Genomic DNA, 25,233 nt, shown 5'->3' with positions numbered 1-25,233 from the left:
TCTTGAAAGCATTGATTCACTGCTATAGAAATTACAAATAACCTATACCACGTTCACTTTCATTTATGCAAAGCATTCACCATTGCTCTTCTTGTTCAATGCCATTCTCAGTAGCTTAGGTGGACAGTGATTCTCAGCAATGTCTCTGCACCATCAGTAACATGTTGGCCAGGAGGTATAAGCGCCCTCACTTCAGCAGACCCAATTGCATTCTTGAACTTACCAGTTCCACCGGTCACCGACAAATGTGAAAGAGGGCTGCCAATTTTGTATATGCCATAGAAGTTAAGGTTGTCGCCATATTCACCTCCTTCAAACATAGCAGTAAATGCCATCATCTGTGTGGTTCCATCTGCTGAGCTCGCCACATAAACGCCTTGAGCTTTCCCTACTACCTGTGATCCCAACTTGGGACTGGAGGTTAGTATGTCATCAATGACAGTGATTGTCCCAAAGCCAAGTCCTAGTCCATCAGGTCCCAGTTGTGTCTGAGGGTTTCCTGCAAAAGTTTTACCTGTTATACCGTTTCCTAATGGAATGCCATTGACACCGTTAACGGTAGGGATGGCACCGTTGGCATTGGGAATCACTACTGCATCTTTTGGGGGACGGAATCCTAAGGGCCTCGCAAAGGGCACTTGACCTCTGAATATGTTGCCCAGCAAGCCAGTTATTGGTCTAGCCGTTGGGTTGATGCCACCGAGAATGTCATGCATGTATAACTCAAGAACCGTTTCTTCTCCAGTTGCACTTGCAGGGTTAACTGCAGCTGCGAATATTGCAGCTTGCATTTGACCGATCATTATTGCAAGGAATATGGAAGCTGATAAACCCTTAAACATCTTGAATAAAAGTACTACACAGGATGGACTGAGTTCTATTTATGTAGGCTCAGAAAGCAATTTGGATAATTGTGCAAAAGGAATTGAGCTTTTCTCTTTATGTAGACATAAAAAGAATCGGGTGGAGCTGCTACTACGACTAAAGAGGTGGTGGAGTTGTTTGAGTTACACCGTTGATGGGAATTCAAACCATTCTGCAAGGATTATTATATTATAAGCAGTGACTCTCTTGATTTGACTATGAACACCATTTTTGGTGAATTCTGATGAATTCACCTTCAGCATCCAATCTTCAAATGCTTTCCCTTGTTGCTGAATCATTATTTGAAAGATTGCAGCAAGAAGTGATGAATTTCTTCAGGTGTTTTGGGTACAACTAAACCAAAATCTTGTTATCATATTATTTTAAACAATGCCAGTTGACCAAGGATCTGTATCAGAGAGAATCAAACCATTCAATCTAGTGAAACTCATAAATCATCTCCATCATAAACCTTAACAATGAAATGCCTGGAAAAGCTGTAAAATCATCTCCATCATTCTCTATAGGATACATTTATAATTTTCTTTGTTCTTGTACAATGGCTTGAAGCTTGAATATTACATGATGGGCCGGCTAGTAAAAAATGGGAAAAAAAAAAAAAATCAAAATACAAGTGGATAAGGGAGATTGTGAATTAAATCACGGCTGGACCGAGTCATCCCTCTGCTGCATAGGCTCTCGATGATCCATGACTCTGGATTGTCTCACTGCAGGGCTCATCATCTGGGCAAATTAATTAACCCAATCAATCACAAATAAAGAGCATATAATTTATGTGAAAAACCTACAAACTAATGTCTGAATTAAATTCGTTATCAAGAAAAAATCAAATATAATCACTCTTAAATTAATAATAAAAAAAATCTAAATTATTTTTCTAACAAAAAAACTCATAATATTTAATGATTATGAATTTATAAACGATAAATAACCTTTCAAATAATTTTTGAAATTAAATATTCAATGATTTTAATAATACCTTATGATCATTTAAAGACCAAAGAAAAATATAATATTTTCTTTCTTTGATTTGACTAGACTATCTAGACAAGAAAAACAAATTCTTTTCGTATACAATTGTTAGTGTTTACGACCTTTTACAACAGTGGTATAGAAATTAAAATTTTATTAAAATCAAACATAAATACAAGTATTTCATAGGATCTCATTATATACACATTGATTCATAAGTATGACATATCAATAACATGGGTTTTCAAGAACTTATATCTGTGTTTGGAGAATGCATCAACGAGCGTTTTCAATCCAAGCATAAGATCACACATCAGTATCTATATGAAACATGAACAAAAAAAGTATGTATATGCTAAAAATGTCTATGTCTGAGCATACAAATATATATACGTTGAAAACAGAGATTGTGAAATTGTGAAATCGTCAGTCATGCATGATCGATGCACACTTTGAATTTCTACCTCCTCCTTATTACAAAAGTGGTTTCATTCTCCTTTTCCTCTGGTTTATAAACAAAAGTGGAGAGTTGAAGGCTAGACATAGAGAAAGTAGACACAACAAAGTGGCCCCTTTTTATAAAATTTCAGTACAAGTAACTCCAAATTAATGACATCAAGTGAATCCTGAATTACCATGCGGTTCATATGGTAATAAACGCTATAAGCCTATAATAACCGTACTTCCCTAAAGAAATAACAATCCAATAATATAAATTGTACAATCAAACTTTTTTATTTATTCATATAAATAATATAATAATATATAATTAGATAATTTTAAAATAAAAAAATAAATAATTATATGTAACATCCCTCCCTAGAAGTACTACCCATCAAAGGAGAAATGTTACGAATTAATATTCGTAGCGTCTATTTTTTTTTCTTTTTAAAAATACTTTAAAATAAACGCATCATTAAAAGTGTTTAGGAAGTATTCCAAGAAAACTAAAAATCTGGAAGCGAACAAAAGATGTATATACTCATATGAAAACTCATCTGAAAGTATCTGAAAATAGGGAGTAATCATATGTAATTGTACCATAATCTCAAAAGTCAAAAGTCCATAAGAACATGCTTCTGTATGCATGTAATAAAAACCAGAGATAACCTGCTCCAGCTGGATCTACCTACGCTGACTTGACCCTGCCTCGCAGCTACCTCGATCACCTGTACCTGCAGTCAGGAAAGAAAAGGGAGTGAGTGATAAGAACACTCAGTAAGGGGAAAAATTAAGTAAACTATCTTTTTTTTCCTGTTCAAACTCACTTTTGGGACTCAACCCCACATCCTAACCTCTATAAGAGATTGAGGGGGTAATTTAGTTCACTCTTTACTATTTGGGTTATACTTTGTCCCATCTGGTGTCTATTTAATACTTTCTGGAAGCTAACTATAGGGATTTGACACTTTTTTTTTTTTTAAGCTCAAGCTCTTTTTCTTTCACTACACTATTTCTGACTCTGAATTAAGCTCTACTGCGAGCATGCTCTACTGCGAGCGGACCCTACTGGGGGTTTATGTCCTACTACGGATGTGTCCTACTGCGAACGTGCCCTACTGCGGGCGGTGTAGTGTAAAGTGCCCCCTCATAGTTTATAGCATACATACGGGTCTTATATTTTACTACATTTGCTTCCATTTAATTTTATTCATAACTCACCAGACATTACTCTTGGGACGACCCCTAAATCTTGAGTCCTAAATTCTTTTTCTTATTTTTCTTTCTTTTTCTTTCCTTCTTTTCTTTCCTTTCCTTTCCTTTCTTTCCTTTCTTCTTCCTTTTCTTTCTTTCTTTCCTTCTTTCCTTCTTTCCTTCTTTCTTTCCTGCCTAAAATTGCAAAACACTGTTCACAGAACAGTCATTTAACAGGGCAACCTTCTTTTTCATACAATTTAACATCCCAAACGGTTTCTAATTCATACAAGCTATATATCATTGGAAAGAGGATTCAAAGAGCTTTCCAAAGACCTATAATAGCACTCATAATTCAATAGATAAGGCAGTCAAAACGTGAGCTAAACTCAGTGATAAAATTACGAAATACTGTTCACAGAACAGACATTTAGCAGGGCAGCATACTTTTTATACAATTTAACAGCCCAAATGGTTTCTAATTCATACAAACTATATATCGTTGAAAAGAGAATTCCAAGATCTTTCCAACAAGCTGTAATAGCACTCATAATTCATTCAATCAGGCAGTCAAAACAGCAGATAAAATCAGTGGCAAAAACTGCCTCCCCTGTTTTTCTTTAGTAAAACAGTCCTTTCGGTTTATACAATCTTTAACAGTCCAAATGATCTCTAATTCATACAAGCTATATATCATTGGAAAGAGGATTCAAAGAGCTTTCCAACAAGATATAATAGCACTCATAATTCATTCAATAAGGCAGCCAAAACATGGGACGAACTCAGTGGCAAAAACTGTAAATATTCTGTAACTTTCTGCCATGAACAAAATCACATACATAGACATCCCAAATGGCAAAACAACATTCCTCAACATCAAAATCAACATATATAATATAGATCTAAGGAACCAAAAGCCTAAAACATGTCACATATCAAGGAGGATACCCCTTACCTTGCTTTAAGCCAAATCTTTGAAAGTTGGTTTCCTCCTCTTTGTTTTGCTTCCTTTATCACCAAAATCACTTTAAATCAATACCAAAACACTCTAACATATTCACATAACATGCATATAAACATAGATAAAAGAAGAAGGAAGGAGATCTTTGGTTACCAAAGCTTCCAAGTGCTTCCTTTTATTTTATTTTCTTTTCTTATCTTCCAACTCCCTCAAATCCTTCCTTTTTCTTCAAGAAAGCAAAGGAAAAAATTGAAAAATGGTGGCTGCTGGAGTTTCTTACGGCAGAAGATGTAAAATGATGGAAAAGTCTTCTCTTTCTCTTTATATCTAAAGCTTCTCTTTCTCTTTTTCTCTTTTCCCTTTTTGCCCTTTTTTGCATTTTTATATATATATATATATAAAGCACACCCCTACATATATATATTTAAAATAAGAAAAATCTCAAAACAGGGTCAAAAGACATAATTACCCCTGGAATATACCTGAGGGTATTACATTATATCATTTAATTACTTTTTATCACGTCAACTTGTATAAATAAATTAATAAAATTTATATATTCATAGCTTAATTAATTCAATTAGTTTAGCTGACCAATTTTAATTTAAGTCATTATAATTGAATAAATAATTATAAAATATTGAATTAACACTTCGTAACAATATATAATTATTCAATTAACTAAAATGGGTGTCATTTATCAAACATTCTCAAATTTATCACTAAAAAAACCGATGCAAATTTAAATTTGTTTATTATACTAATAATATAATGCATAACATTTGAGTACAAATAATTGAGATAAACTATATTTGATTCATCATGAGTTCTTGACTCCGAATTTTAATAGCACAAACCCTTTTACATTTAGAAATAAATATGTAAAAAAAAATCATATAAATCGAAGTTTCTATATTATACATATAACTGACTTTAATTAAATTTTACCAAATTTTCAATCGGGCAATAATTACACAAAATTGGAGTAGATTACACAATGATTGGTTTGATTTGCTTTTCAAAACGCTACAAATATTACTCGAATACTTGTTTTATGTATATAGGTTGAATAATGGTATATACAAAAATGACAACATATTATCATATGATTAAATAATTAAAAATTAAAAATAAAATAATATTCAATCACATAATGACTCTTTGTATTGGATTAACTAATAATAATGAAATTATTTGTTGTCTTTCACCTAACAATTTGGTATCAATGGCATGTTGGATGCAAATCTAATTACAACTCTATAGTCTCTTCTATACATCTCTCATTTTTAAATGAATTCTCCTAAGTAAATAATAGAAAGAAGGCCAAGTGATTATTTTCACCCAGGGTTTGATAAAATAATAATTTTCATTTGTTAAGTTTGAAAAAACTAAATTCTCATTCTTCTATTAAAGTAAATTTCTAATTTTAATAATTAAAATATATTTATGTTATTTTTTAAATTTTATAATAGACGTGTATTGTGGGGTGTCAATGTTATTTTTTAAAAATTTACTAAAGGTAAATGAATATTTTTCCTATAGTATTTAAAAAATTATCATATTTATTCAATATATTTTTTAAAAAATTATATAGCCTCAATAGTTCGTTATATGATATTTAAATTCATCATTTATTTATTTATAGTGTATTTTTTTGGGTGTAATATCAATTTTAAAAACATTAAGAGACATTAAAAGTTTAAAAAATTTCAAAAACCCCGAAATACCCTAAATATTTTTATTAACACCCTTAATATTTTCAGAATTATATCTAGTCTAAAATATACAATTATTTGTTAGTGACACATTTATTTATTTTCATATCAATAATTTATTTATTAATTTAAATTTAAATTAATATAAATTAAAATATAAAATTATTTAATAAAATTTTGAGAGTAAAGTGTTATTTAGTTTAAGGTCTTTTTTGTTTTTTAAAGAAATTTTTACAAATAAAAAAGTTAACACATTTTGTTAAAAAATTTAATAGATGGGTAAAAATTGATGTTTCCAAACTTAATGGGCAAATTATTTTATCAAAAATTGGTTGGGAATGAGTTATTTGGCCCAGAAAGAAAATGTAATTTCAACGTGTCCACTGTTCACAATCTAGTATAAAAATCCGAAGGCTATAAATGTCATTTAGACAAGTACAAAACTCATTTTAGCGCTGTGGCGGGAAGAAATCAGAAATTTTCACCCAAATCAACACAAGCTTTACATAATCCAATCCTCGTACAAACCCTAAATTCCATCAAATCAAATGCCCTTCCTGGACGAGTTTCAAGCTAGTAAGCCTTCCTTCTCTCTAATCTCACCTGTTTTACTTAACCCTATTTTAATAAAGCCAATTCTGGTAACATCGTTAATCGATTCCATGCCTATTTCTCTGTTCCTTTATGTAAATCGAGTTTATTTTTCACTTACAGTTATCTGTGCCTCCTTTTTATGGCTTATTATGAATGCAAAATTGAATCTTTATGACAAGGGAAATTAGATTAATAATTTTATATCAATTGTTCTTCAGAATTTCTTGAAAACAGATGGATTTTTTCTGTTATAAATAAATACTTAGTTGTTTTTGAGTAAGGTTTCATTTTGAGCTAGGCTATTATCAATTTCAAGCGGGAAATTGATCGATTAGTGTGGTGACATGCAGTGATTCGCTTTTAAATTAGATTTTTTAGAGTTTATTTTTTGCATGGAATGTGAAATGTAAAGGGCGGTTACGGACTGCTGTCTGAACCATTTCTTAATCCCAAGTCTTTAGTCGTTGTCAAGTCTTTAGTCTTTCTCAAGTTAATATTTGCCTTCTACGTTTGATAGATTGCCGTTGCTGTATTTTGATTTCTTTTTATTTAAGTCTGGGCCAATTGCTCTCGTGTAGATTTGGAATCACTCCCCAACATTCTGCACAAGAAGTATTCTTTATTGTGTGACCTAGATAAAAGCTTACAAGGTAGGCTTTCTACCGACAATCATTGCGTACTACATTATATATGAAACAACTAATGATCAATGCTGTTATTCTGATCGTTACTGATGCAATCTTTTTGCTGTTCTTTATTAGTACATTTATTAAGTTCTTCTCAATTCTTATTCCGGAAGGAATGCAATAGATTTAGCATATAACAAATTATACATATTATTAATTCATTACATTGAGTGGTTTGTAAAGAAAATATGATGTGTTGACATTTATCAATACAAAATCCCAACACCCCCTCCCCTTTTCATTCTGCACCTAATCTTCTACCCCACGCAATTTTCTGAGAATCCTTGGAAAACATCACTTGCTCTAGCAGCAATGATTTAGAATCAATTCTTGTAGCATATGCTCTCTATGTCCTAACAACTCAATGGTGAGTTTACAACTCTAAGTCAGGCCCATTGCCAATTTGTATGACTGGGAATGACTTGGGTGGTTACCCTATCACATACAATCTGCCTTCTGACTTACTGATGCATGCCTTGTATACACTTGTTAGGTTTTTATGTGAACGAGTGTTTCTAAAAGGTTGTTTATAGCTTAATTTTCTTTCTCTTCTTTAAGTAGAGATTCTCAAGTGATGTGTTGTTTTCTGTGGATACTGACAGAAATTCAAAGACAAAATGAAAAACGCTGTGAACAAGAGATAGACGACATTAAACAGGAAATTAGGGCTAGAAATATTGCACCAGATACTTCACTTGTTAGATTCTCTGATGATGCTCTTGAGGAGCAAAAGCATACCGTCAGGATTGCAGATGAAAAAGTTACCCTGGCAGTTCAAGCATATGATTTGGTATGTGGAGTGATTTTGTTGATGTCTGCCTTTAATCAGTCCAAATTACACGTTTTTCCAATTTTATGTGATTTTTCTTTTTGCCATTTTCTTTAAATTTATGGTTGCAAAATCTTCCTTTATGGAATCATTATTTCTCTTACCTTAGCAGAACCTTATTTTGGCAGACTAAAATGTAGTTGATGCCGTTAGATTGTGATCAGGCTATGAAAAAGACAATGAAAATTTATAATAATTACGTTACTGGAGTCATATATGATGTAAACCCTTGTTTTTGATTTTGAGATAAAGGTTGTCTGGTTTTGGGTCATTGATCTTTGGAATTAAAAAAAAAAATCCTTTGAAGCTTCAAAGTTTTCTCATGCATAACAAATAAAGCAGACGCAAAATAAATCAAGTACTGCTACCCTGTGATATAAGTACTCTCTTTGCCTAGAATAAGTGTGAAATGATTGGTTACTTTCACACTGGTTTTAGAGCAGTGCGAACAGATTTTACTATTTCCTGAGGTGCATCTGTTTGTTTTTAGCCTGGTTGTATAGGGTAAAATTTTAGCAGTTATGGTTCCTGCTTTTAGTAGTCTTATTGTACAGTTACCAATGTGTGATTGTTGAATTTTCAAAGAAGTTGCAACTTAGAACTGTGTTTATGTGCATCTCACTCAGTGGATAAATTTGCAGACCATGAATTATACACATGTATTCTCTAAAGAAGGTTCTGGAAATTTGAAAATCTTTTTTTCTATCATATGATGCTATCTGCTAATATGTCTTATTTTAAATATATAATGCATTATACTTGCTTGATTTAGATGTAGAACTGTTGTGATCTAAAGATTGGTTGAGGTGCCTTCTGTGACCTCTAAACACTAAGCACAATCATATGACTTTGACTGGAGTTAACCTGTCAAAGTCAAACTGTCTGTACCATAACCATGTTTTTTAATTTCATTTTATGGCTAATTGGGATATCATAACCATGCATCAGGTTGATGCACATATACAACAACTAGATCAATATCTGAAAAACTTTGATGAAGAGCTTCGACTTGGTACTTCACTTACCTTTTCCACATTCTTAATCCTGTTTCTCATACCTTTTGATCTATGCTTTGACAGGGTTTATGCTTACCTTTCTAAAACAGTAATTCCATCTTGTGTTACATTTGTTTTGTGCTAACATGGTTCTTTGGCAGAAAAAGATACTGTTGCTACAACTGTATCTCCTGCACCGAGTCTTGATGGTGGCACTAAATCTGGAAGGAGTGGTGGTGGTAGAGGACGTAAAAAGTATCTTCCTTTCCTCGATATCCTTTTTTATAATGCTTTTGAAGTGCCAGACATTGGATTTAACTTAGGATGCTTTTTCTTGATCTATATTTCCTCCATAGGTAGCTATTTGTTGATGTTGATTGCAAAAGCTTCAGCTCTATTAGGTTTTGGATAAATTGTTTTCTTTTTAATGTTGTGACATTGATTTAGTGTTGAAGAAATGCAAACCAAAATGAATTGCTTTCCCTTTGAAGATAACAGTTTGAAAATACCATTAACACTGTGTATTAAAATGAAAGAAGATATAGAGTAGGTTTCCGCTGGTTGTAACAATAGGAAAGAATGGAAATTAATAGACAACGCAAAAGTGTCCAGCAGTAGAGCATGCACAAAGTTGAGAAGAAATGGTTATTGAATATGGTGCAGTTTGATAGGGCTTTTTCATTTGTCACTTAAGTTAAAAATATATATATGTATATTGAAGAGGATTGGGTTTCTTAAACTTGTGACAATAAAACAGACTATGAAGGTTGTAGAGTTAGTAGAAGGTATAAGACTTTCATTCTGTAATTGAGTTCTCTATCATGGGGATGAAGGAGGCTGTTGGGGTCCCTTGAGAATTTAATATTCATTTCGGCAAAGCTAGAACTTTTAAGCCAAGATGGAAAAAAGTTTGGAAATTTGATAAACTTCTAGGCCCAGCCATGATTACAGATTCACAGATGTCCAAGTAATAGTTTGATTCATTGCTTAGCTATATGTTCAAGACTTCAACCTACATGTTCAGTCTGATCCAATGAGGATTTCAATCACTAGGATATTCTATTTTAAGCATTTATTTATCTATATAATTGTTTCTACTTGCTCCCTTACACTGTTTACCAATTCTTCAAGCATGTCATTGATATATGTGTGAAACAAAGTAGAATTCTAGGTTCATTTGTCTGTGTATGAGTGCGTGTGTGTATGAGATGACCAGCTGGGACTGACATTTCTCTTTTAGATAACCTATAACTCATTTTAAAATATGAGAGTATCCTTGGAATGAGATGCCACATATTTCTGTGTTGAAATAATTTTGTACAACTGTAGAACACGCCGGGAAACAGCAACTGCCACTGCAGCAGCAGTTGCAAACCCCACTGGTTTGGAGTTAGATTTACCTGTGGATCCAAATGAACCTACATATTGTTTCTGCAACCAAGTCAGTTATGGGGAGATGGTTGCATGTGATAATGCTGATGTATGTTATCAATTTTTTATCTATTTATTTTCAGCAGTATCTTTTCCTTTTACATTGTCAAACTTACAGAAATGCATGTTTCCTTCTGCAGTGCAAGATAGAATGGTTCCACTTCGGCTGTGTTGGTTTGAAAGAACAACCAAAAGGGAAATGGTACTGTTCAGTTTGTGCAGCTTTGAAAAATCATCGCAGAGGCAGATGATGTCGAGGAAACCATGCTATATGCTGTTGTACACCCATGATGTGGAAGTAAATGTATTACAAATGTTAGGCTTCTTTCTTAGGCAAATATTTCAAAATTCAAGATTCTTTTCTTTGGTTGATACATTATTTGGCTCTAAGATATCTCAATATAAATCTAAAAATAAATATGTATTTGTTACTTATAGAATGATATTTCACCAAGTGTGAAAGCACTAAATGATGGGAGGCCAGTGATTTAATGCATTGATTCATTAGACACAAATTTATTATATTAGGAACAAAAACAATTAATATTTTGTGTGAACACGTTTAAGGTAATTGAGAGTTAGTCAATTTTTTTGGGCTGGATAGGTATTTGTTGGGCGAAAAAATCCAGGGTGCTACACCTTTATTTTATAAGTTTTAATGTTCTATTAGTTTTATTAATCTTTGGAATTATATCCATTAAATCATTATGCAGACTATTATCACTTCTATATCTATGTGCTTAGAAACCATGAACAAATAAAAATCTTTTTGAATTTGGAGTAATTGTCAAATATAGGAACATATGAGTTGTTTTGACAAAAATAATATAACAAGCAATATGATAATCTCATTCAGATTATCCTATTATCTCAAATAACATTTGATTGTTGCTTCTTTTCAAGTTATATAAGGTTTCTCACATTTGTAATTGAGCCCAGAATTTACAAAAATCCTATTTTGATTTTTCCTTTATAAAATGAATTATCATAATATTGTTATAAATATGATTAAATGAATTGAAAAGATGTAAGATTTATGTAATTAAGATTTTGTGATAAACGAAAAAACAGAAGATTGCAAAAGAAATTGGGAGAGTGATTAGACTTTAATTGAAAGAGAGAATGTTGTAAGAATTATATACAAATACAGAAAGGATCCCCTATTATTAAAAAGAAAATATTTAATGTATATAATTGATGAATTTTCTAATCTAGTGTGTAAAGGATAATAATAATTTCTCTGTGGGACCAATACTGAAGTTGATGCCCCTCAAGAATGATGTAGAGGAGGGTAATGAATACTTGCAAGATGAGCACTAATAGTGTAATGTAGATGTAGACAAGTCAGTTTTTATGTATATGCCTAATTTAAATTTATTGAGAATTGCAGAGGATTGGGTTAATGGATGGAGGGAAAATGCATCGAATTGGGATTGTTTTAGTCATCATGATGAAATGAATGATGTTTTGATCGGTGAACTTAAGTTTGAAAAAACAATGAATGTCAACCAAGTTGTAGATGGTATCGAATGTCTTCAGCAGTCAAGTCTACAAACATTGCACACAACGCCCATGCCCATAAATGAAGTACCACCATCTGATGACATAGGAAAAACAGACTAGATGTGATGAATGCACCTAATACCTTCACTCCTTATTTGCTAACAATGTCTATTACCAATAGGGTGGAAAGAGGACTCAATAATTTGCAGGTCATGGAGATTTTCATAAATAAAAAAGACTTCGCAAGATGCATTAAAGAGGTATGCTTTGATGTTTGGTTTTCAATTTAAAGTCTGTAAGTCAACAAAGTCTAGATGGGGGAGGGTTACCATGGAATGATGTATTCATTTTTTTTAAGTAATTACCATTTTATTGTACTAGATGGGATAGTGTTATTCAATGCTAGAGTTATTCATTTTTATTTGATATATGATGACATTAAATTGAGGGTAAAGGATAATAATAATTAAAAAAATTATCATACAATGTTAATACAATAAAATTATCCTAATAATTTAGATGACTATGAAATATCTAGATGACTATGAAATATCTCGATGACTTTTTTAGTCCTAATAAATGAAGGTATTGCCTACAAAATGAACACTCAATTTATATTAGTTACTTGATGACTTAAGCATAAAGACATCAAGTAGCCTGACCCCATACCATCTTGTGACACATTGTCTCATCTTAACAAAGTTAGTGGATTGGAATGAACAGGATTCCTGAATTCACCCAATAGATGAATGTGCTAACATCTTCAAGATGTACATTATGTATGGATGCATCAGGTCTTTGAGCTTATATGAGTCTTCTGATGGACCACCATATGAGGCCAACTTCCCCACACTCAGTGTTCATTCTTGAAGTAGTTAGAATATAAACCTATAAACATTGAGCACAATGTTAGTTCCCATTACATGATATTGAAGCAAGTAACACTTTCATAAAGGTAATGAAAGTTTACCTTCTCAACAATATTTTATGTTAAGAAATATTGGCCTTGTCTCATCCCCTCCATTAAACCCATCCCTCAATCAAACCCATAAAGGCATTCGGCTAAGATTTTTTTAAATGCAGTTTCAATTTCATCTTCACTACCTGTTCAAATAAGGTAGGAAGATAAACATATTGTCTTCAAAGAGAGATATTTAAACTTTAAGATATTTTAGTTTTGTTCTATTTAGTTGTCATGAGTGTCCTAGACCAAGAGGTTATGCAATTAGAAAAAGTGGATTTGTTGTTGCAGCTACCATTGCCGCTTCATTTGGAGGTATTTTTTTAAAGGATTGACTAAGTTGGCTGCATAATCAATACAGTTGGAATTTCCTGAATACAAAGGAATATATTAACCAAGTAATTTATCTGAACTATGTCTGGCTACCTTCGGACTTCGGTAATGTGTATATAATTATATTTAAGGAATTTATTAGCCAAGAGGTTTTTTATATTGTTTTTATCTCAACAACTCCTTTAAACAAAAATTTGTAAATCTTCCCTGATCTTTGTGGGGTTGCTTCCCTCTGCTGGTGGTTCTATATTATGTGGAACTCCATATGTTGTCTGTGGATAAGAGGTGATACTTTCATTATGATGTTGTGGCAAATCCAACTGCATCAGGAGTGCTTTCTATTGGCCTAAATTACAGTATGTTAGCAAAACACACAAATGTAGAATTTGTGATACGCTTGTTTTTAATCATAATCATAATTTAACCATCCAGGAATCTATTAATAAATGTAATGTGTATAGTAGCTTGAAGATCCATCTTGTTTATAACTTTATCATACATAGCTTCAAATGGGTTTTGAATGTGTGCATCACTATTGGGCACTACATCTTCCTCAGTTTATATTTGGTTTCATGATGCAAACTGAAGTTGTTTCTTATTTTGTTTGTAGGTTCTCCATGCATATTTGGTGTCCTGACTTGTGAAAACATGGAGAAGGTAGATTTACAGTACATTAGGTTATATTTGAAACTATGCTAAGAAGTCTCCAGAGTTACTTTCTTCATGCTACTAATAGTGTACAATTTTTTATTGTTGCATTGTATAATAACCACAAGCTTTAAGCTGTGTTGGTGGTAAATCTGGGAATAAGGGTGCAGAGGCAGCTTTAACTGCTATCAGTCTGTTCTTGAGTAACTTTTTCCCTATAGGATGGTACTGAAGTAACTGCATCTTAGTTGGCTGCCCACAAACATCTGAATTTTTAGAAAGTCTTTTGAGATGGCGATGAAGATTTAAAGTATAAAAATTGTATTTTTTAAAAAAAAAAAAAAAAACTCTAGGATATTATCTTCTAGTGTTTCCTCAAGGACAATCATTTCATCTTTGCAGAAGCCAATTAGTAAGTCCTTTACCCTATTTGTTTATTTCCCAGAGAAAACAACAGAAGAATTGTATTCAGATCTACTCACATATTCATTTCATAAAAAATGAGAACTGAGGATGGCATTTGACTTACACTTGTAGCGGGTAAGAATTAGAGGTGCGCAACTCCGGTATTCGGTTGAAAAAGGCATGAATCAGAACCAGAACTAGAACCTGTACAAACAGATTCTTACCCACAGCCTTCCTAGTCAATTTTGAAGCATAAAATTGAAAGAACAACGACATTTCAGCCTCCTTCACTGCAGTTCCCCCCTTCACCACCACTTAACACTGCGGTTTCTTCCTTCTCCACCAATCAATCCCAATCCCTCAAATTTTAGCTTCCACAACACCAAACCCCAATCCTCAATTGTCACCCAATTTCGAAAAGAAAGAGAAAAAAAAAATGCCCCTATGAAGATCCTTACAAATATGCAGTGAAGTGAATGTTTTATTAAGAAAGTACATTCAATACAAACTAATCCTTCCTACTTAACATCAATCAGAAATAATTATCCTGAATTGACCAACTAACTACATTTCAACCTCTCATTATGATTACAAGGAAGCCCTGTGACAATCAATTAGAACACTCATTTACCAACTGCCGCAAAAATTTAGGCAACTCTGTTATATTTGGGGGCTTTCAATAATCCATGCCACCCATGCCGCCACTCATTGCTGGAGCTTCCTTCTCATCCTTGGGAAGTTCAACAACAACAGCTTCAGTGGTTGTCATCAATGACGACACACTGCACCAACAACCAACAAATGACTTAATATCATTACAAACACATAAAATGATGATTAAAACAATAACCCACTAATCAGACCCAGATAAGAGGTTGCCACTTACCTTGCAGCATCGACCAAGGCAGTTCTGATAACTTTCAATGGGTCAATAACTCCAGCTTTCACCATATCAACATATTCACCTGATTGGGTAACAATGTATCCAGTCAAAAACTGCTCTTCTATTGGGGGAAGGAACCTACAGGATAAGGGAGAAACAAGAAGGGACCACAAACCTTTGGCTGCATCGTAACCAAGATCTGGATTGTCCTGCTCTAATAGCTTACCAACAACAACAGCTCCCTCAACCCCGGCATTAGAAGCAATGGTATGCACTGGCATCTGCAATTGAAAATAAATTGATCAATTACTAAGTTCACAGAACCACATAGTATTTATTGTGACAGAGCACCATCTGAACCAAAAAAACAAGCAATATTCTAGAAGAAAGAATATTTTTGAACATCAAAAGTTTCATTAACATAAAATTAAGGTCCTGGAACAATGATATCTCATCTCTGCATATCAATTCTAGGTGAATGCCCTAAATATATACACAAAAAGTCAGATGCAAACCTTTAGAGCATTTTGAATAATCTGAACACCAATTTTCTGGTCAAAGTTGGCAGTGGGCAATTTGTCCAACTCTTTTGCTGCATAAAGAAGTGCCACACCCCCACCTTATAGAGATTCAGCCAAAAGTACTAAAGTTAAGATTTGTCCACATAAGATTCCACAAAATTCACAAGAATAATATAAAAATGAGGAAATTTAAGTACCTGGTACAATGCCCTCTTCTACAGCTGCCTTTGTGGCATTTAAGGCATCAGTAACTCTATCTTTTTTTTCACTAACTTCAGCTTCACTAGCTCCTCCAATCTACAAAAGAAATGATAACAACTCAGCAATTTGAAAACTATATACCAGAAGAACTCAGCATTTAAACCAGGTTGAGTAAAAATGCAAATGCATGCAGCGGGATTTAAAGGAAAGCTTCAGACCTTCAATACGGCAACACCACCAGAAAGCTTTGCCAATCGTTCTTGCAATTTCTCCTTATCATAATCAGAAGTGCTCAATTCAATTGCTGACCTAATCTGTTAACATAACAGAAAGGGAAAAAATTAAGCAGGCACATAAATCAATTATAATTTTACAAGTTTAGTGAAAGGTAAACAAAGTGCACCTAACCTGCTCGCATCTTTCCTCAATGACCTTCTTATCACCAGCCCCATCAAGAATAACAGTGTCATCTTTTGATATTGTAACCTACAAAATACAAAGTACATGTTGAAAACAAAAACTATCACAGATTTAAGAATATTCAAGCTATTACACTATTCCTGATCTCAAAATTGAAAGGGCAGTAATCTTTATCTAAGATTAAAAAAGATGAAGGAAAACTACAACAATACCAAGGAAAACTCATGTACATGGTAAAACATGAATTTTTTTAATAAAAAAAAACTAAAAAACCAATGAGCCACTTATCAATGACATTTTGTCATACCTTTTTGCATGTTCCAAGCATATCTAGATTCACCTTTTCAAGATCCATACCAAGCTCCTCAGTTATGAGCTGCAATGCCCAACAAAGCATTTCAATTGAATGTCACATCATTTACAACACCATAACCCAAAAATTTTAAGCATGAACAGGAAGGTGCACTTACTTCACCACCAGTGAGAGTGGCTAAATCCTGCATATTGGCCTTCCTGTTCTCTCCAAAACCAGGGGCCTTAATGGCACAGACCTACATAACGCATAATTCACATCAGATGATGAAACAAATTAAAATCCCTGATCAAAAGAATACGCAACATACTGGAATAAATATTGTTAAAAACGAAAATAATATAACCTTGATCCCAGCACGAAGCTTGTTTAGGATAAGTGTAGCTAGTGCATCACTTTCCACATCTTCAGCAACAATTAGTAAGGGCCTTTGTCTCTGAACAAAGATAAGAAAATTTAGACACACAACAGTAAAGATTACTATAAACTCTAGTTTCAATCAAACAACCATAAGAATATTCACTAATGGTAAAATGCTTACCTTCAATGCCAGCTCCAATACTTTCACAATAGCATTTAAATTTGAGATTTTCTTCTCATGGATCAGAATAAGAGGATCTTCTAATTCCTGCATTAAAAGACACAGGCACCATCAGCTGTAAAGATGATTCTAAGAAAAAATAACGCCAAGACTTTTTTCACTTTATGCCAAACCAATCAGTCATGAGAAGATAAAAGGCTTACACATTTTTGAGTTTTCTGATTGGTGATAAAATATGGGGATATATAGCCTCTGTCCAGCTTCATCCCCTCAACAACTTCCAACTCATTAAATAATGTCTTCCCATCCTGCAATATTTTGTAGATAGAATAAGACCAATAGATCCAAGAAATAAAACTAAAATAAGAAAACAAATCCAAAGATAAGAAAACAGAGGTAATTCAACAAGACTTACTTGAATTGTGATTACTCCCTCTTTCCCAACCTTTTCCATAGCTTTTGCTATTAACTCACCAATTTCTCTCTCTCCATTTGCTGATATTGTCCCCACCTATCACAGTAAATTCATATCAATAACGTCAGAGTACATCTCTGAGCATTGCTACCACTAAAATAATCAAGATGCTAGAGAAATGAATACCCAATAAGCAAACCTGTGCTATTTCCTCTGATGTGCTGATCATTCTTGCTCTACTCTTCAAGTTTGTCACCACAGAATCAACTGCCATAGTGATACCACGTCTTAGGTCCATTGCATTCATACCGGCAGCAACTGATTTGCACCCTTCAGTAAATATTGCTCGGGTAAGAACAGTTGCACAAGTGGTCCCTGCAATCACATTGAAAATGACACTGGTCAACGTATTTAAGTAATGCAAAATCAAAACAGATCTGAACTTAAACAAAAAGTCCCACAGGTAAAGATTTAAGGGATAAAATCTCACCATCACCAGCAACATCATTGGTGGCATTTGCAACCTGTTTCACTAGGCTAGCACCAATATTCATAATTTTATCCTTGAACTCAATGCTTTTTGCAACAGTTACACCATCTTTGGTCACCTTGGGAGCACCCCAGCTTTGTTCAATTACCACGTTACGCCCCTTTGAACAAAAATTTGAGGTCAATTCACATCATCATATCAACTTAATTGACAGAACAATTGTTCGCAGAAGAATGAAGACTATCAAGGAAGTCAGATACAAAGACCAACAACACAGAGCTTCCTTGACTTTGAGACCATTCATTTAATCCAATCTACAAAAAGTATTCATACTTACCAGACACATCAAAGCCATTAAAATTTGGTCCGCATAAAACATAATTGGACCCATCTTCATATATTCAAGACATAATCACACTGATCTTCATATACTCAAAACATAATCACACCCATATTCATATATTCAACTAACATTAAACAAATAAAACGCATATAACTTAACAGGAAAACTAATAACTAGAAACTTGAACCCAGCAAACATTATAAACAAAAGAGTTTAAAGCAAAGGACACATTCTTCATCACTTCAAAACAAGTTGTAGCACAATATGTGCAGCTAAACAAATTCGTGTTCACTTCTCAACTTCAGATGATCGCAATTGGTATTTGTAATCAAGCCCATTACTTTTAAATAGAAAAGAGTTAAAACTAAAGGGGAGGGGAGGGGGTGAAGGAAGGGAACACAAAACTTGGCAACGTTTGGTTAAATAAGAACCTTGGGTCCCATGGTGACTTTGACAGCATCCGCAAGCTCTTCAACACCCTTAAGCATCAAAGCTCGAGCCTCTACTCCAAATCTAATGTCTTTGGCTGCATAGTTTCTGTTCCAACTCAATCTACTCCCAACCTGATAACATTAAAAAACGTCTTAAGTATCAATAACAAAGTCCTCATACCGACTCATAATAGAAAAAATAAAAATAATGACTTAAAATCAGCAATCACCTGGTGGGTATTGTTCCTCGCAATCCTGAAAACCGAAAAGAAAAATGAAAAAAAAAAAAAGTCAGAACCATAAAGAAATTGAAATGTCGTTTTGATCTTATTCCTTTAGTTGGCAGAGTCGTATTAGACCTTTAAACAAAGAATAAACTACTATACTATAAAGCGAAGTACAGTACGCGATAGAAAAACGATTTACCTAGCTTTGGAAGCGAGACTTGAAGCAAGGCGATACATTCTGAATGTTCTGGAGATTCAGATTGAAGAGATGAAGAGACGAGGTATAGATAATGTGGTGGAGAACGGATATGGAGATTGTGATGGTTTGGTTTTAAAGAGGAGCGAAGACTCTAGAAGCAGGAGGTGCAGCTTCTAGTATATTGGTAGGGTTTAGGGTTTTGCGTTTTCTTTCTTTTGGTTTCAAGAGTTTCAGATATTTTAAACAAAAATTAAGTACATTCGCTAAAAGGGTTAAAATGACTATTGAGACACTTGACATTTTCGTCATTTTATATTGAAAGGGTTGTTGCTCTCGGGATTTCCTTGCTTCATGCTAAGCTTTATTTTTTTTTAGCCTTCGATTAATTTGACATTTTTCGTTCAATATTTAAATTAATCTCTCAAATATTATATTTTTTTGAATTTTAATCTTGTCTACTGACTTTTAACTAGGGGTATTCAAAACTGGTTAACCGAACCGCTTTGCCAATATTTTAAACCGAACCGAATTTTCGATTTGGAAAAAATCATGAATCGAAACCGAATCGATTTAAAGATTAACCGATTTTAAACCGAACCGAAAATATCAATTAACCGAATTGAAATTTCAGTTAACCGATTTTTGAACCGAATTTCAAAAAATTATCATATTTTATTTTATTTTTCTAATTTTTTGAAAATATATTCAATATTTTATTCAATTTTTTAAAAACCGATTTGGTTCGGTTAACCGGTTTTCAAAATTAGGTAAACTAGTAACCGAACCAAAAATTCGGTTTATATATATTTTTGAACCGGTATCCGAACTGATTTTTCAAATAACCTATTTTTCGGTTTAAAAATCGATTTGATTCGGTTACCGGATAATTTTGAACACCCCTATAGATCATTTTATTTTCATCACTTTCTATCTATTTTCATTCCATATCAAACTAAAGCATATCCTATTATTTCGATCAATTTTACTATAAAATATATTGATAATTAAATTTATTAGAAAATTTCATAACAAAGTATATAAATATAATAATCAAATATTGTTTTGTTGCTTCCATGACTAAAAGATCAATTTAAGGGATTTTAGGTTTTAGGGATAGTAAGGTTTTAAGATGGTTTGAGTTACATGATTTTATGGATCTAGAGTTTTATAGGAAAATATTTATTAAACCTATTTCAAAATTCTATTAGATATCGTAACTAATATCAATTCGATACGAATTTTGAGTAAAGATCAATTAACCCACCTCGCAAGATATCAATATACTCGACATCATAAAATATCAATTTACCCCTCCATAATTTATATATGTGTCACTCATTCATAAGTTTCTCTACGTTAAGTAAGTATTAGCATTTCAATTAAAAATTATACAAAATTTGTGATAAATATAACCCCCAATTTCAGAGTAAAATTTCCGTACCCCTTATATTGTCAATTACAAATAACCCCATATTGTAAAATATCACTTTTCCATTCATGGTCTAATATTTATTAACACCGTCACCTTATAAAATAACATTTTACCCCATATATGGTCTAATATCTAATAACACCTTATATTATAAAATATCATTTCACCCTATATGGTTATAATACTGAAATACTATCTATGATTTAGCACAGCTCAAATTATTGCATTATCAACAAATAAATAAAGTTTAACTTAATGCTCGTCAAATATTTTGTTTTCATGAACTTCTTTCCTTAGAATTAAAATCACAATATTGGATATTGAGTAAGATTGTGTAAAGATGACTGCAATTTTTTGTTTTAATGGAGGTTTTAGGATATATATATATATATATATATATATATATATATATATATATATATATATATATATATATATATATAGATGAAGGGAAATTTCGGTATTAAATTAAATATTTTGGTCATATCTGTTTAACACAAAAAAATGCGGTCAATAATTTAGTTTTGATACATAAAATAGGGTAATTGATTCCCAAAAATGTTGAAGATATGAATAGAAAGAAAAAAGGGAAAAGAAAAGCAAGCAACACCACCAAGCATAGTTGGCAAGAAGTTACCATATTTCCTTAGTCCAAATGGTATTAGGTTATGGATTTACTTACCATTAAATTCAGCATTTACATTCCATAACCTAATTAAGTATGTATATTACCATTAAATCCATATTTACTTTCAATAACCTAATTAAGTATATATATTATGTTCTTATAAGAAACTTCCCATATTTAGAATTTTGTAAATTATGATCTTATTCATTCAATATAATTTGTTTTCTGTTATTATTTTTTTGTTTTTTAATTATTCAAATTGAATTTATTTTTTATTCTTCTGATAAAACTAACACTTTCCAACCTACCTACTATATCATTCTCCCTCTCCCTCTTGCTTTTAGAAACATACTTATTTTTATATATAATTTATTTATTCTCCAATTTTTAGATAACAAATTCGGATTTCAAGAAAAAAAAAGGCCAATCACTTCTCACTTTTTTTTTGGTAAGTAGTTCTCACATTTTTCACCTTTTCCTTTCCCTTTTTTTTTTGGTAAGTTATCATATTCTCCCCTCTCTCTTCTACATATCCTATTCTTTTCATAAAATTTCAGAGTAAAATACTAACCCCACCAACATTTGTTTTTGTGTGAAAATCTCTGAATCAAAATGCCGAAGAGGAACAAGAGAGTCAAAACATGCAAAGATAATAATCTTAGCAATTTACCAGATGATATTCTTCATCAAATCCTCTCTTTTATAGATACAAAATTTGTAGTTCAAACTTGTGTGCTCTCTAAGAGGTACCGAGACCTTTGGAAAACTATTCCTGATCTTAGTTTTGATAGCACAAATTTCAATAGAGTTTTCTATTTCAAGAAATTCGTCCTTGATGTTTTAAATCGTCGAGACCATTCCGTTGACATCTGTAAGTTCTCTCTTACTTGTCGTGGTAGGATCAATAAGTCCTTCATGACAAAAGTCATTGATTACCTTGTTTCACACAACGTTAAACATCTTTGTTTGCATGTGAAATGGGGAGAATTTCATCTCCCACAAAGACTTATTGCCTGCAACTCTATCAACAGTTTAGTGATGGAAACTTTTCGTCCTGAAATCCTACCAGGAAATTGGTTTGGTTTTGTGGGGTTGCAAGATTTGCATTTGAGTAAAATGCAATTTAATTACGAAAGTCAACAACCCTTTGATCCGTTCTCTAGTTGCCAAAATTTAAGGAACCTGTGTTTATGTGATTGTTATTTGTCTGGATTTAGTGTTTTTAGAATCACTGGACCTCAGCTTATTACCTTCAACCTATCAAATTTTGTACTAGCAAACCCTGGCAGAATTGAGCTTCTTGCACCAGTCCTTACTTCCTTCAGTTTAGTAAAATCAATACCTCTGAATTTTGCCTTAGTTGAACTTCCTGCTATAACAAATGTGAATGTTCAAGTCTTTGTACCCTTTCAATTCTTCCTTTCAAACCCTAGTAGACAATCCGTTGCAAATACATTGACCAATATGTTTCGAGTGCTTCGTCGTGCACGTTTTGTCACATTATCTTATGGTACACTCAAGGTATATATGTTAATTAATTATTTATATTTATTACATGTATAGAAAGATTTACTTATTTTTCTCATCTCTTACAATTAATTTATTCTATCTATGATAATTAGATTCTAATCGACGCTCCTAATGGACTACAACCTTCTCCTTTCACGGAACTAGAAAAAATGAAGCTGAAAATGCAATATGGACAAAACTCAATAGCGATTCCTCCTCATGTCTCAGCCTACTTACTCAGTGCTTCTGGTTATCGCACAACTTTAGAAATCCAAGTGGAAAGGTAACGTCGTAACTATAATTTTGATGAATATAAAAATATATATTTTTGATTGCTTTCTTTTTTAAATATTTATCTTACGTTTTAGTGAAGTTCAATGTTCAATGTATTATTGCGCTGTAAACATAATATATTCTTAGTATTTTATATAATATATGGAATATTTCTAAGCATTCTATTTAAGAGAATAACTATTTATGAATTTATATAATCAAATTATTATGTTGCCCACCTACTATGTTGAGTTGTTATTTTCCAAATTCAGCACTAAAGTTTCATCAATATGTGTTTTTAAATTCTTGATAGATAATGTTATCATATATATTTCAACTGCCATAATTATCAATAGAGAATATTTGAACACTTAGTTTTTTTTGCTCTTTTTGGATTTGCATGCGGTAATCTTGTCGAGCTCACCTTTGCTTTTTTGGTTAAATCTTATTATTATTATATTTATCAAGATTTGCTATTTTTTTGTTTGTTGTTTGTAATTTAGATGGTGGTCATGTAATTACAATGGTTAAATTGGTGAATTAGTAGTTGTATATTAGGAAATAGTTAGAATGGTTCAAGCTTAGAAACTTTATCTCCGATATGTGATTACAAGTGTAACCCTAGATTTTTGCGAGTTGGGCATCTTTTCAAGGGAAATTAATACTCACACAGGCACTGGAAATTCATTAAAAGCCGATGTCAAGAAGATGCCATTGCATTTAAAAACGCATCCTAATACTAACCAAGCCCTAGGAAGCTTGAATGTAACATTTTTACTAATACTTCATGTGTTCATAATAAATGCAAATGCAAGTTCACACGTTAACATATCATCATATGACTAGTTATTACTTTATCTCTAACAAAAAATTATTTAATTACATAATAACACATCAATATTTGCATCCATTGTTATCACATAGAGTATACTCTTAGAGAATTCTTGTGAGGCCCCAACTTTGCTCTAAAATAGTTTAATAACGTTTTGATAAAAAGACTATTATAAGAATAACTCTACGTAGACTAACCCTTTTATACAAACTAATAAATTTTACTATAATTAGATGGTTTTAAGTAGATAATATATATCAAATATGTAAGGTTGTCACATCAGTTTGCAAAGAATACTATATGAAATTAGTTAGTGAATCTAGCAATACTCCTATTGTAATTGATTATATCTTTTATCACGGAAGAAGATAAAGTTCGAAAATTAATTTTTAATGCACTTCCTCACTGTCTTTAGTCCTAGGCAAAATATATTTTTTCCATCCATACCTCTAAACTTGAAATTTTCGTAGGATTTCCATTCTTTTATAGCCATTAAATATGTGCGGTGGTTACATTAGTTTGTAGTATACCTTAGAAACGGGTGGATTGGTCGAGTGAAGGCCAAATCACAAGAAGTATGATAAAATTATGTACAAGTAAATAACAGATATGACCCATTCCTAGCCTTGTGGGTACATGTGGACCCACATGTTACACTTAATTTTCACTTTCATCTCACTGCAATACAAAATTCATTTTATCTTGCTTTTCCATTTAATTAAACTTGATTGAATATCTTTTCAATATTAAAAGTCAAAACCAATCAATGAAACAATTCCTATTAAGGTCTCCTAAAGTTTTAGGTAACTAGACCTAACATTACTTTCAGTCTAATTTAAACTCTATAATGGAAGGACTAAGAGCATTAACCTTTTGGGAATCAATGTTGATACCATAAGATGCATCCAAAGAACAGATACTTCAGAAATTGTGTTTTTGACACCATTGTGATTGCTGCAAGTGCAAGAGATTGTTTTGTACATCTCAAAAATGGACTTCAAATTAAACACAAAGCAATTCAA

The 25,233-nt window shown here is 32.4% G+C and overlaps 4 protein-coding genes and 2 long non-coding RNA genes across 8 annotated transcripts; 3 read left to right on the top strand and 3 right to left on the bottom strand.

Annotated features, from left to right (window-relative positions):
• Positions 1-5: 5 nt before the first annotated feature.
• LOC123209999 (dirigent protein 16-like) lies at positions 6-869 on the bottom strand. The gene has a single exon (XM_044628140.1). It carries the CDS (start codon positions 840-842, stop codon positions 108-110), a length of 735 nt encoding a protein of 244 aa, XP_044484075.1. The 5' UTR covers positions 843-869; the 3' UTR covers positions 6-107.
• A 434-nt stretch (positions 870-1,303) lies between these two features.
• LOC123212607 lies at positions 1,304-3,022 on the bottom strand. The gene is made up of 2 exons (XR_006501570.1): positions 2,968-3,022; positions 1,304-1,608 (listed from the first exon to the last, which is right to left on the bottom strand). It is a non-coding gene; the product is annotated as an uncharacterized LOC123212607 (long non-coding RNA).
• Positions 3,023-6,613: 3,591 nt separating this feature from the next.
• Positions 6,614-11,199, top strand: LOC123210547 (PHD finger protein ING1-like). 3 transcript variants are annotated; one of them, XM_044628972.1, is made up of 7 exons: positions 6,614-6,744; positions 7,341-7,412; positions 8,051-8,238; positions 9,226-9,289; positions 9,434-9,527; positions 10,602-10,752; positions 10,844-11,199. In XM_044628972.1, the coding sequence occupies exons 1-7, from the start codon at positions 6,717-6,719 to the stop codon at positions 10,952-10,954; spliced, it is 708 nt and encodes a 235-aa protein (XP_044484907.1). In that variant the 5' UTR covers positions 6,614-6,716; the 3' UTR covers positions 10,955-11,199. The 3 variants fall into 3 exon arrangements, with proteins under 3 accessions (XP_044484907.1, XP_044484906.1, XP_044484908.1); XM_044628971.1 differs by having other exon boundaries at positions 7,317-7,412; XM_044628973.1 differs by lacking the exon at positions 7,341-7,412.
• A 990-nt stretch (positions 11,200-12,189) lies between these two features.
• Positions 12,190-14,336, top strand: LOC123212170. Its single transcript, XR_006501505.1, has 2 exons — positions 12,190-12,466; positions 14,111-14,336. It is a non-coding gene; the product is annotated as an uncharacterized LOC123212170 (long non-coding RNA).
• Positions 14,337-15,016: 680 nt separating this feature from the next.
• LOC123212169 (chaperonin CPN60-2, mitochondrial) lies at positions 15,017-19,764 on the bottom strand. The gene is made up of 18 exons (XM_044631233.1): positions 19,538-19,764; positions 19,342-19,366; positions 19,112-19,243; positions 18,338-18,497; positions 18,047-18,222; positions 17,848-17,943; positions 17,636-17,740; positions 17,433-17,519; positions 17,238-17,327; positions 17,049-17,129; positions 16,886-16,954; positions 16,567-16,644; positions 16,377-16,472; positions 16,155-16,254; positions 15,952-16,055; positions 15,612-15,717; positions 15,440-15,518; positions 15,017-15,335 (listed from the first exon to the last, which is right to left on the bottom strand). Exons 1-18 carry the CDS (start codon positions 19,573-19,575, stop codon positions 15,230-15,232), a joined length of 1,728 nt encoding a protein of 575 aa, XP_044487168.1. The 5' UTR covers positions 19,576-19,764; the 3' UTR covers positions 15,017-15,229.
• Positions 19,765-22,208: 2,444 nt separating this feature from the next.
• Positions 22,209-23,393, top strand: LOC123210047 (F-box/LRR-repeat protein At3g26922-like). Its single transcript, XM_044628210.1, has 2 exons — positions 22,209-23,118; positions 23,220-23,393. The coding sequence occupies exons 1-2, from the start codon at positions 22,210-22,212 to the stop codon at positions 23,391-23,393; spliced, it is 1,083 nt and encodes a 360-aa protein (XP_044484145.1). The 5' UTR covers position 22,209.
• The last annotated feature ends 1,840 nt before the right edge of the window (positions 23,394-25,233 follow it).

This window comes from Mangifera indica, chromosome 3 (genome assembly GCF_011075055.1).
Source record: "Mangifera indica cultivar Alphonso chromosome 3, CATAS_Mindica_2.1, whole genome shotgun sequence".
Classification (NCBI taxonomy): domain Eukaryota; kingdom Viridiplantae; phylum Streptophyta; class Magnoliopsida; order Sapindales; family Anacardiaceae; genus Mangifera; species Mangifera indica.
This window is presented reverse-complemented; position numbering and strand designations above follow the sequence as displayed.

Coding starts and splice junctions, on each gene's coding strand:
- LOC123210547 (XM_044628971.1), top strand. CDS start 6,717: ATGCCCTTCCTGGACGAGTTTCAAGCTA. Junction 9,290..9,433: donor TGATGAAGAGCTTCGACTTG/GTACTTCACTTA, acceptor GTTCTTTGGCAG/AAAAAGATACTGTTGCTACA. Junction 10,753..10,843: donor TTGCATGTGATAATGCTGAT/GTATGTTATCAA, acceptor TTCCTTCTGCAG/TGCAAGATAGAATGGTTCCA.
- LOC123209999 (XM_044628140.1), bottom strand. CDS start 842: ATGTTTAAGGGTTTATCAGCTTCCATATTCCTTGCAATAATGATCGGT.
- LOC123210047 (XM_044628210.1), top strand. CDS start 22,210: ATGCCGAAGAGGAACAAGAGAGTCAAAACATGCAAAGATAATAATCTT. Junction 23,119..23,219: donor TATCTTATGGTACACTCAAG/GTATATATGTTA, acceptor TATGATAATTAG/ATTCTAATCGACGCTCCTAA.
- LOC123212169 (XM_044631233.1), bottom strand. CDS start 19,575: ATGTATCGCCTTGCTTCAAGTCTCGCTTCCAAAGCTAG. Junction 17,944..18,046: donor CATCAGAGGAAATAGCACAG/GTTTGCTTATTG, acceptor TTACTGTGATAG/GTGGGGACAATATCAGCAAA. Junction 17,328..17,432: donor TATTGGAGCTGGCATTGAAG/GTAAGCATTTTA, acceptor ATCTTTGTTCAG/AGACAAAGGCCCTTACTAAT.